This window comes from Podarcis pityusensis, assembly GCF_964106645.2.
Source record: "Podarcis pityusensis genome assembly, chromosome: 12".
Classification (NCBI taxonomy): domain Eukaryota; kingdom Metazoa; phylum Chordata; class Lepidosauria; order Squamata; family Lacertidae; genus Podarcis; species Podarcis pityusensis.
In genome coordinates, this window is record NC_138037.1 from 4,717,327 (window position 1) to 4,732,555 (window position 15,229).

Genomic DNA, 15,229 nt, shown 5'->3' on the forward strand with positions numbered 1-15,229 from the left:
AGAGAAAAATCCATGTGAAATTGCTGTTTTAGGGGTTCTTTTTAAAAGTCTGGAATGGATTAATCCGTTGTGCATTACCTTCTATGGGAAAGCACACCTTGGTTTTGGAACGCTTTGGTATTGGAACGGACTTCTGGAGCGGATTAAGTTTGAGAAAGAAGGTACCACTGTATAATATGTACTCCCCACCTTCTCTCTCTCTCTCTCTCTCTCTCTCTCTCTCTCACACACACACACACACATCTCCTACTCACAAGGAGCGGGAAACTACACCATAGATGGATCCCCTCCAGCAACTGTCGCAACAGGCAGTTGTGTGTGTGTGTGGCAACACTACAGCAGTGTGGAAACCAGGAAATGTGCTAATCACAGGCCGAGGGAACACACAAATGGTACTGGGAACAGAAAAGGAGAGGGCTTAAGACGAGGCCTCGAGACAAGCGATTTCCACCAAGGGCATTTGGGTGTTTTTTCACACGCCTGGATGCATTGCTCGCCACGCAGAAAAGTCATGCCTTAAGCAGGCCCAATGAGCCAAGGCGGGAACTGCAATCATGCTTGCCAAAGATAGGGTTGCCACATTTCAGAAAGCGAAAATCCGGACGCAAAAGCCTTTTTTGTCTTTACCCTGCCCCAAGCTGTTGAGCTTTTCTTGCAAAATCTCCAACAAAATCCAAGTTTTTAAGGTATTTTTTTAAGGAAAATTGTTTGATATGGGCTGCCGTACACCTGGGTTTCCCCAGACATTAAAACCGATTTTTGAAAATTCTGCCCGGATGCCATTTTTGGAGGACAAATCCCGGTTATGTCCAGGAAATTATGGATGTATTGCAGCCCTGGCCAAAGAGGTGGTGCTAGCAGGCCAAGGGGAACGGCCCTCCTGTTGGGCAAATGGGATACTTCCCCAAGCACTAGCTGAACCAATGGCATCAAGAGCTGCTTGCTATTACTGTATTTTTCGCTCTATAGGACGCACTTTTCCCCCTCCAAAAATTAAGGGGAAATGTGTGTGCACCCTATAGAGCGAATGCAGGCTGCAAGGCTAAGCCCAAAGCCAGAACAGCGAGATGGAGCGCTGCGTAGCGCTCCGTCTCCCTGTTCTAGCTTGGGGATGGCTGTGCAAAGCCTCCGCAGCGCAGCGGGGTGAAGGCACCCCCCTGCTCTGTGGAGGCTTCAAAGGCTGCGCTCCGGAGGCTTCAGGCAGCTATCCGCAAGCCTTCGGAGTGCAGCAGGAGTTCCCGCCGCGCTCCGAAGGCTTGCGGATAGCCGCTTGAAGCAAAAAGCCCCCGGAGCGCAGCGCGAACGCCCGCTGTGCTCCGGGGGCTTCAGGCAGCTAGCCGCAAGCCTCCGGAGCGCAGCAGGAGTTCCCACCGTGCTCCGAAGGCTTGTGGATGGCCGCCTGAAGCCTGGAGAGCGGTCAGTGTACACCAATCCCTCTTGCTCTCCAGGCTTTGCTTCACTGGAGAGGCGCTGCACAGTTTTCAATTTCTGCGCTGCACAGTTTTCAATTTCTGCGCAGCGCCCCTTCAGCGAAGAAGGAGGAGAAATGGAAGGGGCTCCGTTTCTCCTGGCACTTCGCTGAAGGGGCGCTGAGCAGAGAGGGGGAGAATTCCCCCCCTGTTCTCCCCCTCCTATGGTCCGGTGCGTCCTATAGAGCAAAAAATACGGTATATTACGAGAAAAGTATGCCTAGTTTCATTGCCTAATTTCCATTCAGCCCCCATCTTCCATCTCCCCCTCAAGGGCCGGAAGGGAGTCCTATCCACCAAATAGCTGAATTGGACCATTGTTGGACCAGCAAAGCACGAGATGCATTCTGCTTACCTCCTCGGTTCCATCGAATGCACGGTGATGATCTTTTCAAAATTTGCGACGAACGCTTCCAGCCACTGCTGCAGGTACGCCAAGTCCTTCTGGAAGAAGAAAGGAAGGAGAAGAAGCGATTAGAAAGTGCAATCCCCTTCTATCACAGAGCCAAAATATCCCAGGATGCAAGCCCTCGCTGGGCTAATGTCAAAGCTCGTTCATTTAGGAGGATATTGATTATTCGTAGCTCAAGTTCCGAAGCTATAGGGCAGGGTAGGCAACCAACAGCATCTTAAAAAGCAGAGACATCACCTTGCCAACAAAGGTCCGTATAGTTCAAGCTATGGCTTTCCCAGTAGCGATGTATGGAAGTGAGAGCTGGACCATAAAGAAGGGTGATCGCCGAAGAATGGATGCTTTTGAATTATGGTGCTGGAGGAGACTCTTGAGAGTCCCATGGTCTGCAAGAAGATCAAACCTCTCCATTTTTAAGGAAATCAGCCCTGAATGCTCACTGGAAGGACAGATCCTGAAGCTGTGGCTCCAATACTTTGACCACCTTATGAGAAGAGAAGACTCCCTGGAAAAGACCCTGATGTTGGGAAAGATGGAGGGCACAAGGAGAAGGGAACGACAGAGGACAAGATGGTGGGACAGTGTTCTCGAAGCTACCAGCATGAGTTTGACCAAACTGTGGGAGGCAGTGGAAGACAAGAGTGCCTGACGTGCTCTGGTCCATGGGGTCACGGAGAGGCGGACATGACTAAACGACTAAACAACAACAAAACAAAGTGGAAGTATGAGGGAAGCGGGGGGAAACGGAAAATTGTTAAGAGAGATATTTCATAAAGGATGTATATATTGAAAAACCAATAAAAGCTATTTAAAACAAAGAACAAAACAAAAAGACGTATTCATTTAAAAGTGCTCCCCACCCAGTCATTCATCACAACAATGAGCCAAATCTGATTAGTTGCACTGATCAGCACACACACGAGTTTACTAATGTCTCAGAACATCAGTCAAATATTATACCATGACATCACCCAGTTTACTACGTGATCTCTGACTCAGTGGGATCTCGCCCGTACGGTTAAATTCAGGAAGGAGGAGGCGGTGGCAGAGGCAGCACACAGGGCAAACAATTGCACCAAACCATATATAAGGAGAATTTTAATTGTTGCATTTTCGCACCACCCTTCCTCCCAAAGGGAGCCGAGGAAGCGTAAACACAATGCAGAGTAACAAAATAAAACGTTTACACACTCGTATATTTTTTTAAAAGTGCAATAAAGCAATGATACGTCCCGGGAAGCGAGAGATAAAAGGAATAATTGCACAATTCTTTTTAGAAAGGGTCCGCTAAATTGCAAGTTTGGATTGGGAAATTGAAGCTTCCGAATACAGTCCTACCTCGGGTTGCAAACGTGATCCGTGCGCATAGTTGTCAACTATCCCTTTTTATGGCAGGAAATTCCCTTATTCCAGCACCGTTTCCTGCTGCTTCCTGCTGCTATCCCGGATTGTTAGATATCCCATACACTGTCCCCAGGACAGGTGAGGCTGCTGATCCCTTATTTTCAAATCTGAAAGTTGACAGCTATGTCCGTGCGGGGAGCACATTTGCAACCTGCAGCCTGCAGCCTGAAGCGCCGCGCTTGCGCATGCGCGGGACACACGTCTGCGCATGTGCGTGAAGTCAGTTTGTGTCTCTGTGCATGCGCGAGCGCTAAAACCTGGAAGTACAGTGGTACCTCTAGTTGAGAACGGGATCTGTTCCGGAACGCAACCTGCGCATGCACGTGACATTATTTTGCGCGTCTGAGCATGCGCGAGCAGAGAAACCCGGAAGTAACCCTTCCCGGTACTTCCAGGTTGCCGCGGGACGCAACCTGAAAAGATGTAACCCACAGTATTCGCAACCCGAGGTATGACTGTAACCTGTTCCAGTACTTCTAGGTTCGGCGTGGTCCGCAACCCGAAAACGCACAACCCGAAGCGTTCGTAAGCCGAGGTATGACTGTAGTCAGCGTCAGTGCTATTTTTTTCTAGAAAAAGAGGTGGCAGAACTCACAGTGGCAATGGTGCCCATCTGAGAGGGGCCGGAACTGAGTTCTGGTGAGTTCCGACTGCAGAAAAACAACCCTAACCAGTATAGTTTTTGAATTATGGTGCTGGAGGAGTTAAAGCTATGGTTTTCCCAGTAGTGATGTATGAAAGTGAGAGCTGGACCATCAAGAAGGCTGATCGCCAAAGAATGGATGCTTTTGAATTATGGTGTTGGAGGAGACTCTTGAGAGTCCCATGGACTGCAAGAGGATCCAACCTCTCCATTCTGAAGGAAATCAGCCCTGAGTGCTCACTGGAAGGACAGATCCTGAAGCTGAGGCTCCAATACTTTGGCCACCTCATGAGAAGAGAAGACTCCCTGGAAAAGACCCTGACGTTGGGAAAGATGGAGGGCACAAGGAGAAGGGGACGACAGAGGACAAGATGGCTGGACAGTGTTCTCGAAGGTACCAGCATGAGTTTGGCCAAACTGTGGGAGGCAGTGGAAGACAGGAGTGCCTGGCGTGCTCTGGTCCAGGGGGTCACGAAGAGGTGGACACGACTAAACGACTAAACAACAACAACAAAAACCAGTATAATGACAGCACTTGACTCCATCACCCCTTCCCATCATTCATTCATAGGAAGACCTTCAGAAGTCCTGAACAGATGCTTGGAGCTGATGATGTGGGCAAGGATGTCAAAACCAAGAGGACAGAAGAGGACCCCGCTGGCTGAGAAAACGCCCAGCCCAACAACAGATATACCACCTCTGTGCCCGACGTCGCTTTTCTCCTCTTCCCTCCCTCTCACCTTTTCCTTTCGTGCTGCGTCTTTCAGCTCGTAAACCTGCAGGAGGCAGCTGCCTCGTTTTAACCGATTCTCTGTAACTTGCTCTAGAAGCCCTTTTGGCTGAACAGCAGAGTACAAGTGCTCCAAACCAACAAAACCCGTGTTGAAGGGCTGGCCGATATATTGATATATCGTCCCAAGCTGCTATGAAGTCCATATCGTGATGTTGGTTTCAGTATTTTTGACCTTACTGTATACAGTGGGCCCTTGGTTCTCAAACTTAATCCGTTCCGGAAGTCCGTTCCAAAACCAAGGCGTTCCAAAACCAAGACGCGCTTTCCCATAGAAAGTAATGCAAAATGGATTGATCCGTTCCAGACTTTTAAAAACAACCTCTAAAACAGCAATTTGACATGAATTTTACTATCTAACGAGGCCACTGAACCATAACATGAAAGCAATAAACAATGTACGGCAGTCACACAATCAATCCATCAGTAGCTGAACTGGGTTCCGTACAGTCACAGTCACAAAAACAAAACAAAAAAGAGCCGCAAAAACAAAAATGCAAAATAAATAGCAAAGTTATTTTCTCGACGTAACACTCAAATCGGAGCACGTTCGGCTTCCAAAAAAAGTTCGCAAATTGGAACACTTTCCTCCAGGTTTGCAGTGTTTGGGTTCCAAGTTGTTTGAGTACCAAGGCGTTTGAGAACCAAGGTACCACATGCAGTGGTACCTCGGGTTAAGAACCTAATTCGTTCTGGAGGTCCATTCTTAACCTGAAACTGTTCTTAACCTGGGTACCACTTTAGCTAATGGGGCCACCTGCTGCCGCCACGCCGCCGGAGCATGATTTCTGTTCTCATCCTGAAGCAAAGTTCTTAACCTGAGGTACTATTTCTGGGTTAGCGGAGTCTGTAACCTGAAGCGTCTGTTACCCGTCTGTAATGCAAATCATGATGTGTGTGTGCGTGCGTCTGTGCGCTCTGCAAAATTCACAATGTGGGGAAAACCGTGAAGCCAGCCAAAGCTTCTCTCGATTCCCTGCTGGTTCAGAGCTCCTCTGCCTCTTGCCGGAAGCAGCAAAACACAAGAATAGTCGCCGGCAAAAATCACGATGTGGGGAAAACCATGAAGTCAGTCAGTGCCTCAACATAAAGGTAAAGGTAAAGGGGACCCCTGACCATTAGGTCCAGTTGTGGCCGACTCTGGGGTTGCGGCGCTCATCTCGCTTTACTGGCTGAGGGAGCCGGCATACAGCTTCCGGGTCATGTGGCCAGCATAACTAAGCCGCTTCTGGTGAACCAGAGCAGCGCACGGAAACGCCGTTTACCTTCCCGCTGGAGCGGTACCTATTTATCTACTTGCACTTTGACGTGCTTTCGAACTGCTAGGTTGGCAGGAGCAGGGACCGAGCAACGGGAGCTCACCCTGTGGCGAGGATTCGAACCGCCGACCTTCTGATTTGCAAGTCCTAGGCTCTGTGGTTTAACCCACAGTGCCACCCGTGTCCCATCCTTATTTCAGACATTGTGATATATTGGTATATTGCGATGTTTAGTCTGTGACGTATCATGATGCTGAAAACCAGATATCACCCAGCCGTACTGTGTTGTTTGGGGTTGGCATTCTCTCTAGGGACACCGGTTATTCATAGCATGGGGGTGTTATTGGACCCTGCCTTGCACCTAGACACTGATGTGACCCAGCCAATAAGTGCATTTTATCAGCTCAGGGCTGGTTTGCAAGCTTCACCCTTTCCTGCCTACAAATGACCTAGCTGCTGTGAGTCACAACCTAATCGCATCCAGATTAGACGACAGCAACATGTTCTACGTGGGACTGCGTTTTAAAAGGTGTCCGGAAACTTCGACTGCCATGAACTGCCTCTGTGCTCCACCCAAGCCAACGTTCTTCCGCAAGAATCCCAACAGCGTCAAAGCGGTTCACCAGAAATTTGTGGGGCTCATCCGCTGAAGAACCACAGCCTACATTCTGCCTGCTCTTGTCTGCGATGATATATTTATTCTCAGGAACAGAAGATTAATTTAGGGCATGAAGACAGGGGCAGGGACCTGAATGACGAAGGGGCTGGACCAAATCCTGGATGAAATTTTACAACGCTTGGAGGTTTTTAGCACAGAGAAAAAAGACAAGCACAGTGGTACCTCGGTTCTCAAACTTAATCCGTTCTGGAAGTCCGTTCCAAAACCAAAGTGTTCCAAAACCAAGGTGCGTTTTCCAATAGAAAGTAATGCAAAACGGATCGATCCGTTCCAGACTTTTAAAAACAACCCCTAAAACTGCAATTTAACATGGATTTTACTATCTAATGAGACCACTGATCCATAAAATGAAAGCAATAAACAATGTACTGCAGTCACACAATCAATCCATCAGTAGCTGAACTGGGCTCCCCACAGTCACAAGAACAAAACGAAAAGAGCCGTAAAAACAAAAACGCAAAATAAATAGCAAAAATAGACAGACCTCAGCGTAACACTCAAATCGGAAGCGTGGCACTCAAAACGGAGCACGTTCGGCTTCTGAAAAAAGTTCGCAAACCGAAACGCTTACTTCCGGGTTTGCAGTGTTTGGGTTCCAAGTTGTTTGAGTACCAAGGCATTTGAGAACCAAGGTACCACTGTGCCGTAAAGGGGACCCGAGGCTTATAAAATTATGCACAGAGTGGGAAAAGTCTGGGGGTCATCTAATGAAGCAGAAGGACAAAAGGAAAGACCTATTCGCACAGCACATTCGATCGCAATCTGGCAAATTCTGGTTGCGCAATTGAAGTTGATTGCGCAAGAAATCCACTTCCCCAGAATATCTGATTTTTTTGTGATATGGAAAGTGATGGGAAAACCAGACAAAGTGTGGGATAACACTTGCTTTGATGCAACCTTGTCTAGCCACCCCGCAAACAAATCAGAGTGAATAAGCAACATCATCTCATTTCCCTGAGTCATAAAGGTAAAGGTAAAGGGACCCCTGACCATTAGGTCCAGTCGCGGATGACTCTGGGGTTGCGGCGCTCATCTCGCTTTATTGGCCAAGGGAGCCGGCGTACAGCTTCCAGGTCATGTGGCCAGCATGACTAAGCCGCTTCTGGCGAACCAGAGCAGCGCAAAGAAACGCCATTTACCTTCCCGCCGGAGCGGTACCTATTTATCTACTTGCACTGTGATGTGCTTTCAAACTGCTAGGTTGGCAGGAGCAGGGACCAAGCAACGGGAGCTCACCCCGTCGCAGGGATTCAAACCACCGACCTTCTTATCGGCAAGCCCTAGGCTCTGTGGTTTAACCCACAGCGCCACCCGTATCCCCCTGAGTCATAGTCCCACTCTATTCTACCTTGGTCAGACCACACCTGGAATATTGTGACCAGTTCTGGGCGCCACAATTTAAGAAGGATGTTGACAAGCTGGAAAATGTGCAGAGGAGGGTGACCAAGATGATCAAGGGTCTGGAAACCATGTTTTATGACAGGCTTCCTCAACCTCAGCCCTCCAGATGTTTTGAGACTACAATTCCCATCATCCCTGACCACTGGTCCTGCTAGCTAGAGATCATGGGAGTTGTAGGCCAAAAACATCTGGAGGGCTGAGGTTGAGGAAGCCTGCCTTATGAGGAACGGTTGAAGCCTGGAAAAGAGGAGACTGAGAGGAGATATGATACCCATCTTCCAATATCTGAAGATGGAGCAAGATTGTTCTATCCTGCTCTGGAGAGCAGGACTTGAACCCAGGGCTTCAACAGCAGCAGCAAGACTAGGTCATGCTAAGAATTGGGAAGAAAAAGCTGTCCCAATGAAAGAACAATGGATGTATAAATTGACAGAGTTTGCAGAATGAGCAAATATGACAGCCAAACTAAGGAACTGGGGTGAGAGGCAAACAAGGGGCGAATGGGAATACTTTGGAGAATACTTAAAAAGAGAGGATATTAAAACCAATCTGCAAGTAGGGATAATCTCTTGAGCAACAATTAACAAAACGAAGGAACTGAGGGAAAGGAAACAGGGTAGAGAAATTAACGGATATTCAGCCAACTAAGGTCGCCTAGAAAGTCAAGGAGTGATAGGCGGGGAAGTTGGTATAGAAACAATGTACGACGAAAGATGCACGATGTGGAAAATGCAAAGTGGAAAATGTATTTTTAAAAAATTACAGCGAGAGAGAAAGATACAATCCATCATTTTATTGTGTGTAGCCAAAGGCCTTTGCAACGAACAGCAGAGGGCAAGAGAAACCACACAACATAACCTATAAAAGTTTACAGGATAAAAAATTTACAGGATAAAGTTTTAAAATTAGAAAGCATTAGCATAGCCGGAACGGAGCTTCACAGCTGCCAGAGCAAATTTGACTACCGGGTCTGTAATTTGTGGATCTTTATCAGCTAAGAATTTGACAGTCACTTCATGGGGGGGAATCGACCGGAGAACCAGTTAAGAACAGGCGCTAAAGAATTTTCTCTGGGCATTGCATATATGGGAGAGAGAAAGATGGAAAGATGTGAAAAATCAAATGGGCACAACCAAGGAAAGCAATGTATAAGTCCATTTTAGTGTCCTGTTCAGAAGCCTATGCACTATGTGGGTGTTTTAGGACGTGGGCACGATTTGCCCCCAATTCAGGGCACAGAACGGCCTTCAGGTCTGCGCTTGGACCGAGTGACCTTCAGGCTAGTTTCCAGACCGGCCGTTTGCTGAAAACAAGAGCTAACATTCCGCGGTAATCTTTGTTGGCAAACACGGCGAGATGGGGCCATAACACCGCCAGGCCCCTTCTCTATTTACAGCAAAAATCCAGACCAGAGATAAGGAGGAAAATAAAGCCTAGAGATTATTGTCTTTGCCTAGTTCCCCTTTTCTCCATCGCCCCCCCACAAAGACCCCCCACCAACCTGCTGCTTGGATAACATGAACATGGACGCTCTGGTTTAGAGAGCATCCGGCCACTCACCGGCTTTTTAAAGGGATCTGCTTTAAATTAGGAACTTATTTGGTTTTCAAAATATCCGTAAGATGCATTTCCATACAAAAATAATAATAACGACTAGGAGATTCCAGCTAAACATCGGGAAGAACTTTCTGATGGCAAGAGCTGTTCAACAGCGGAGGTGGTGGCAAGCAGGCTCTGTGGCGCAATGGATTGGACTTCTAGGCTGGGTGAAGTCATTCAAAGGTTGTGGGTTCGAGTCCCACCAGACTCACGTTTTGTTGGGCTTCCAACAACAACAACAAATTTTTTATACCCCGCCCATCTGGCTGGGTTTCCCCAGCCACTCTGGGCGGCTTCCAGCTGAATATTAAAAACAATACAGCATCAGACATTAAAAACTTCACTAAACAGGGATGTCTTTTAAAAGTAAAATAGTTGTTTATTGCCTTGACATCTGCTGGGAGGGCGTTCCACAGGGCAGGCGCCACTACCGAGAAGGCCCTCTGCCTGGTTCCCTGTAACCTCACTTCTTGCAGCGAGGGAACCGCCAGAAGGCCCTCGGCACTGGATCTCAGCGTCCGGGCAGAATGATGGGGCTGGATGATGGGGGTGGAGACGCTCCTTCAGGTATACAGGACGGAGGCTTGAAAGGTTAGCACCAACAATTTGAATTGTGCTCGGAAACGTACTGGGAGCCAATGAAGATCTTTCAGGACTGGTGTTATGTGGTCTTGGTGGCCGCTCCCAGTCACCAGTCTAGCTGCCACATTCTGGATTAATTGCAGTTTCCGGGTCACCTTCAATGGTAGCCCCATGTAGAGCGCATTGTAGTAGTCCAAGCAGGAGATAACCAGAGCATGCACCACACTGGCGAGACAGTCTGCGGCCAGGGAGGGTCTCATCCTCCGTACCAGATGGAGCTGGTAAACAGCTGCCCTGGACACAGAATTAACCTGCGCCTCCATGGGCAACTTTAAAAGAAGCAAAAATAAACAAATAACAGCAGAGATGGTGTTCTCTCCTTCCTTGGAGGTTTTTAAACAGAGGTTGGATGGCCACCTGTCGTAGATGTTTCGCTGAGATTCCTGCGTTGCGGGGGTCAGACTAGATGACCCTTGTGGATCCCTTACAATGCTAAGATTCTGTGATTGCTGCAATACCATCAATAGCACAAATAATCATGATAGCCCAGTGCAAAGAACATCAGGAGGGGCCCTAATTCAGTGGCCCAAGTCGTTTTGTTGCTGTTAAGACAGTTGGAATTTGGAAACCTTTGCCTGATCTATTGCAGATCACTCGGAGATCTGTCAGTAGATCCCACTCTGCCAACCCCCGATCACTACCTGATTCCTGTCTGCCGGGCTGGCACAACTCTGCGAAAGGGCGCCGAATTTTGCAAGTGACTATCGGTGGGGGGGGGGGGAATGGAAAATATTTTTACAGAGCATTAGGTATCTGGGAGTCCTTCGTATCATCAGATTTTTCACCTTGGCTGCTGCTGTCAAATTGTTGTTGTTTAGTCGTGTCTGACTCTTCGTGACCCCATGGACCAGAGCACGCCAGGCACTCCTGTCTTCCACTGCCTCCCGCAGTTTGGTCAAACTCATGCTGGTAGCTTCGAGAACACTGTCCAGCCATCTCGTCCTCTGTCGTCCCCTTCTCCTTGTGCCCTCCATCTTTCTCAACATCAGGGTCTTTTCCAGGGAGTCTTCTCTTCTCATGAGGTGGCCAAAGTATTGGAGCCTCAGCTTCAGGATCTGTCCTCCCAGTGAGCACTCAGGGCTGATTTCCTTCAGAATGGAGAGGTTTGATCTTCTTGCAGTCCACGGGACTCTCAAGAGTCTCCTCCAGCACCAGAATTCAAAAGCATCCATTCTTCGGCGATCAGCCTTCTTTATGGTCCAGCTCTCACTTCCATACATCACTACTGGGAAAACCAGAGCTTGAACTATACGGACCTTTGTTGGCAGGGTGATGTCTCTGCCTGGACCCAAACAAGGGACTCGCTGGTTTACAGCTACACGCCACTAACTTGGCCAAGTCACACACTGATGGGAGGCGCAGTCTATCTGGAGGCCAGACCAGGATGGCGAAGGCTGAAACAGAGGGCGCACAACAGCAGCACCCTTGCCACATCCAGCGAACCGTTGCGCAAGCCGCAGCCGGTTGCTGGGTTCAAGTACCACTGTGCAACTCAAGAGGCGCAGGACGGACATCTTGACTGAGCAACACATCCTCTTCTTCCTCCTCTTCCTCCTCCCAGCTCTGAAGCTGCTGAAAGGCTCTCGGAAGAGTTTGGGGGCGAGAAATGAAGTCATCGCGAAACCACTTCCTGGCAACCACGTTCCCTTGAAAGCCAGCGGGTGGAATCTCCTTCCAAGTTAAAAGGCGCCTGTAGAGGTCAGGGCTGTCGCCGTGCCCCTTTTAGGGTGTGAAAAATTAAAGACCCCTTCAAAACCCAATACAGCGGATGCTCGGGTTGCGAACACGATCCGTGCGGGATGCACGTTCGCAACCCGCAGTGTTTGCAACCTGCAGCGGCGCATCTGCACACGCATGGGTTGTGATTCAGTGCTTCTGCGCATGTGCAAAGCGCGATTTAGCTCTTCTGTGCATGTGCGACCCCCGAAACCTGGAAGTAACCCGTTCCGGTACTTCCAGCATGGCTGTCAACTTTTCCCTTTTCTTGCGAGGAATCCTATTCGGAATAAAGGAATTTCCCTTAAAAAAAGGGAAACGTTGACAGCTATGACTTCCGGGTTTCGGCGGGTCCGTAACCCGAGAAAACGCAACCTGAAGCGTCTGTAACCCGAGGTATGCTTGCACTGCAGTGAAGGCAAAGGGAGATGCTCTGTCTGGAGTTCATTTCCCAACATCCCCAAGGAGGGAATGGGAAGCTCCCTGACCAGCTGCTGCCAGCCAGTGTAGACAAAACTGAGTTGGGTGGACGAGTGGTCCGTTATATGGCAGCTTGCTCCCAGTGTTCCTAAGCTGAAACCCAGCGCTATCCACAAAGACCTCCTTTGGACTGGCAGCCTCCTCTTGCTGGGTGAAGGAATAGCTTGGTCGGCAGAGCACGATACTCTTAATCTCAGGGATGCGGGTTCAAGTCCCGCATTGGACAAAAGATTCCCGCATTGTACGGGGTTGGACTAGATGACCCTCGGCTCCCTCTTCCAAGTCTATGGTTCTATCAGATCTTGAAGGCAAGCCCCAATTGCTAACTGCACGCCTGAGATCCAGAGGGAAGGTTGACCACAAGGGCAGCAGCTCAATAGCGGCCCCTGCAGGTGGAGGAGGAACGAAGGAAGAACAACCGCCACCATCTGCCCAGATGAGAACGGGCTCCTGTGCCCACCATTCATGGCTGGCTGCTGTGCCACACTAGTATATCAAGGGTTTGCCACAGCCAAATCGTTTCCCGATACTTCTCTCCCAGCCTTGGCACCCATAAAAGCTCCCAGAGGGCAGAAGAGGCAGGCGGCTGGTTCAAAAATCTGCATCTACTTCCCCATCAATTTCCTCATTCTCAATTTACCGCTTCTTTCTCTGCCTTGAGTCTAGGCTCCCAAGTCTCCCGGTTCCCAAACGTATTGTTCGCTCCATAGGGCGCACCGGACCATAGCGCGCACCTAGTTTTTAGGGGGGGGGATAAATAATTTTTTTTTATTCCCCCCCCCCAGCCCCAAAGAGCCAAGAAGCCAAGACAGCGAGCAGGATCCATCCCGCTGGCTGTCTTGGCTTCCTCTTTAGCCACATGCATCCTCTCCAGCCGAGAGAGGCTGTGCATGGCTTTGGCAGAAGCCAAGACAGTGTGCAGGATGGATCCCGCTTGCTGTCTTGGCTTCATTTTTAGCCGCGGGGCTGGGGAAGCCCAAGCTTCCCCCGACCCCAGCCCCCAGAACAGGTCCAGCCCCCAGAACAGGTCCCCAGCCCCCAGAACAGGAGTTTGCGGGGCTGGGGGCGCGCTCCAAAGGTTTGCGGATACCTGCCTGAAGCCCGGGGAGCCCAGAGGGAGACGGCAGTGCGCTCCCCGGGCTGCAATCCACAAGCCTTCAGAGCCCGGCGGGAACTCCCGCCGTGCTCCGAAGGCTTGCGGATAGCTGCCTGAAGCCTGGAGAGCGAGAGGGGTCGGTGTGCACCGACCCCTCTCGCTCTCCAGGCTTCAGCGAAAGTCTGCATTCGCTCCATAGGACGCACACATATTTCCCCTTCATTTTTGGAGGGGGAAAAGTGCGTCCTATAGGGCGAAAAATACGGTACACCTCAGTAGGATTGCCTACAATCAACTGATCACCCCAGCCAGACTGAACATTTCCCCTTTCCTCACACAAACCGGGCTGCAAGCATTCAGGCAGTTCTGTTCTCAGAGCCGCTGGAAGGTTTTGTGGCTTCTCACTCAGAAGTGCAATGCGAGAGAGGTTGCCCATCGCAAACTGGACAAGGCCCAGCACAAGGAGGAACGTTTTAGAGAAACACGCAGAGCTCTGGGGCAGGTCACACGCTTGGCATGCCGAATGTCCCTGAAGAGAAGCAGCCAAGAATAAAAACATCCACAGAAAGTTAAAGAACCTTCAGGGGAAGGAAGCCTCAGTGTCAGCCAATTACCCATCATATCCAACGTCCACTGAAAAACCGGGTGTTAATAGGAATCAGGACTCGAACCGTGGATTTTAGACACACATCTCTGAGCATGTACAAAGTGCCTTCTGCGCGGATAGCTCTCTTAACGCAGGCAATCAAGCAGTTTCGCAATGCAGGCTAAGCACACAAGACAGACCGGTTCTAAGCCAACACCACTGACCAGGCTTTGCAGATTAAACGGTTTATATAAATACCTTCAATATATACGTCATCAAAGTTGGAAGGGAGCCCCCCCAAGGTCATCTAGTCCAACCCGCTGCAACGCGGGAATAGGTAGCTGACCAAACCTGCAACCTTGGCATTACCAGCAGCACGCTCTACCCAACACGGCTCAGAAACACAAGCTGAAAAATCAACCGGATGCCAAAGACATGAGAGGGGTTATTTCCCAGGCAAGGGTCCTTTGGGACTCCTTGCAACATCCCGACGCAGCCGGGTCACTTGGGAGAGAGCGGAGGGCAGGCTGCAGTCAGCTGAGACAGGTGGCTTCAGCGGCCGCTGCCGAAAAGCGGACTTTGGCGGAGGTTTTTACCTGGCTGGGCACGGCCGGGAGGTTTGGCAAACCCGCTGAGGACTCCATCGCCAGCTGGAGGAGGGAGGAGGGACAGCTAGGAAAATAGGAGCAGCCGAAAATCCATGCAGGCGGCAGGTTTCAGGACGGTGTAAGCTCTCAGAGGTCAGATAGCGAAGGAGGTTGAGAGAGCGACAAAAACAAGAAAGCAGCTTTGACAGAGCAACACTTCTTGTGTAAAAGGAAACGTCAAGTCATTATAACCGACAAGACTTCCTTTCCGCGCTGCAAACGAACCACCGCAAAAAGAAACACACACACCACAACCTTGTCTCTTGAGAAAAAGAAACCGTGCCAAACAGAAAAAGTCTCCTTTGCTCACACAATTTCTGGTAGCTAAATACACACACAAACACACAAGTGCACTCCCAAAAATTTACACTCGCAAGCTCGTTCGCACATTACTTTATTGTGGATG

The 15,229-nt window shown here is 49.6% G+C and overlaps 1 protein-coding gene across 5 annotated transcripts in view; it reads right to left on the reverse strand.

The window, feature by feature from the left end:
* The window catches only part of NBEAL2 (neurobeachin like 2), a 219,488-nt gene that overhangs the window by 137,396 nt on the left and 66,863 nt on the right, over positions 1 to 15,229 (reverse strand). For 4 of the 5 annotated variants that reach the window (XM_080973935.1, XM_080973933.1, XM_080973931.1 and 1 more), the window contains exon 2: positions 1,825 to 1,913. In XM_080973935.1, the coding sequence (XP_080830061.1) occupies positions 1,825 to 1,913 (89 nt within the window). Of the gene's footprint in view, positions 1 to 1,824; positions 1,914 to 14,772; positions 14,908 to 15,229 lie in introns of those variants that run through there. The other variant, XM_080973932.1, reaches the window with a different exon arrangement.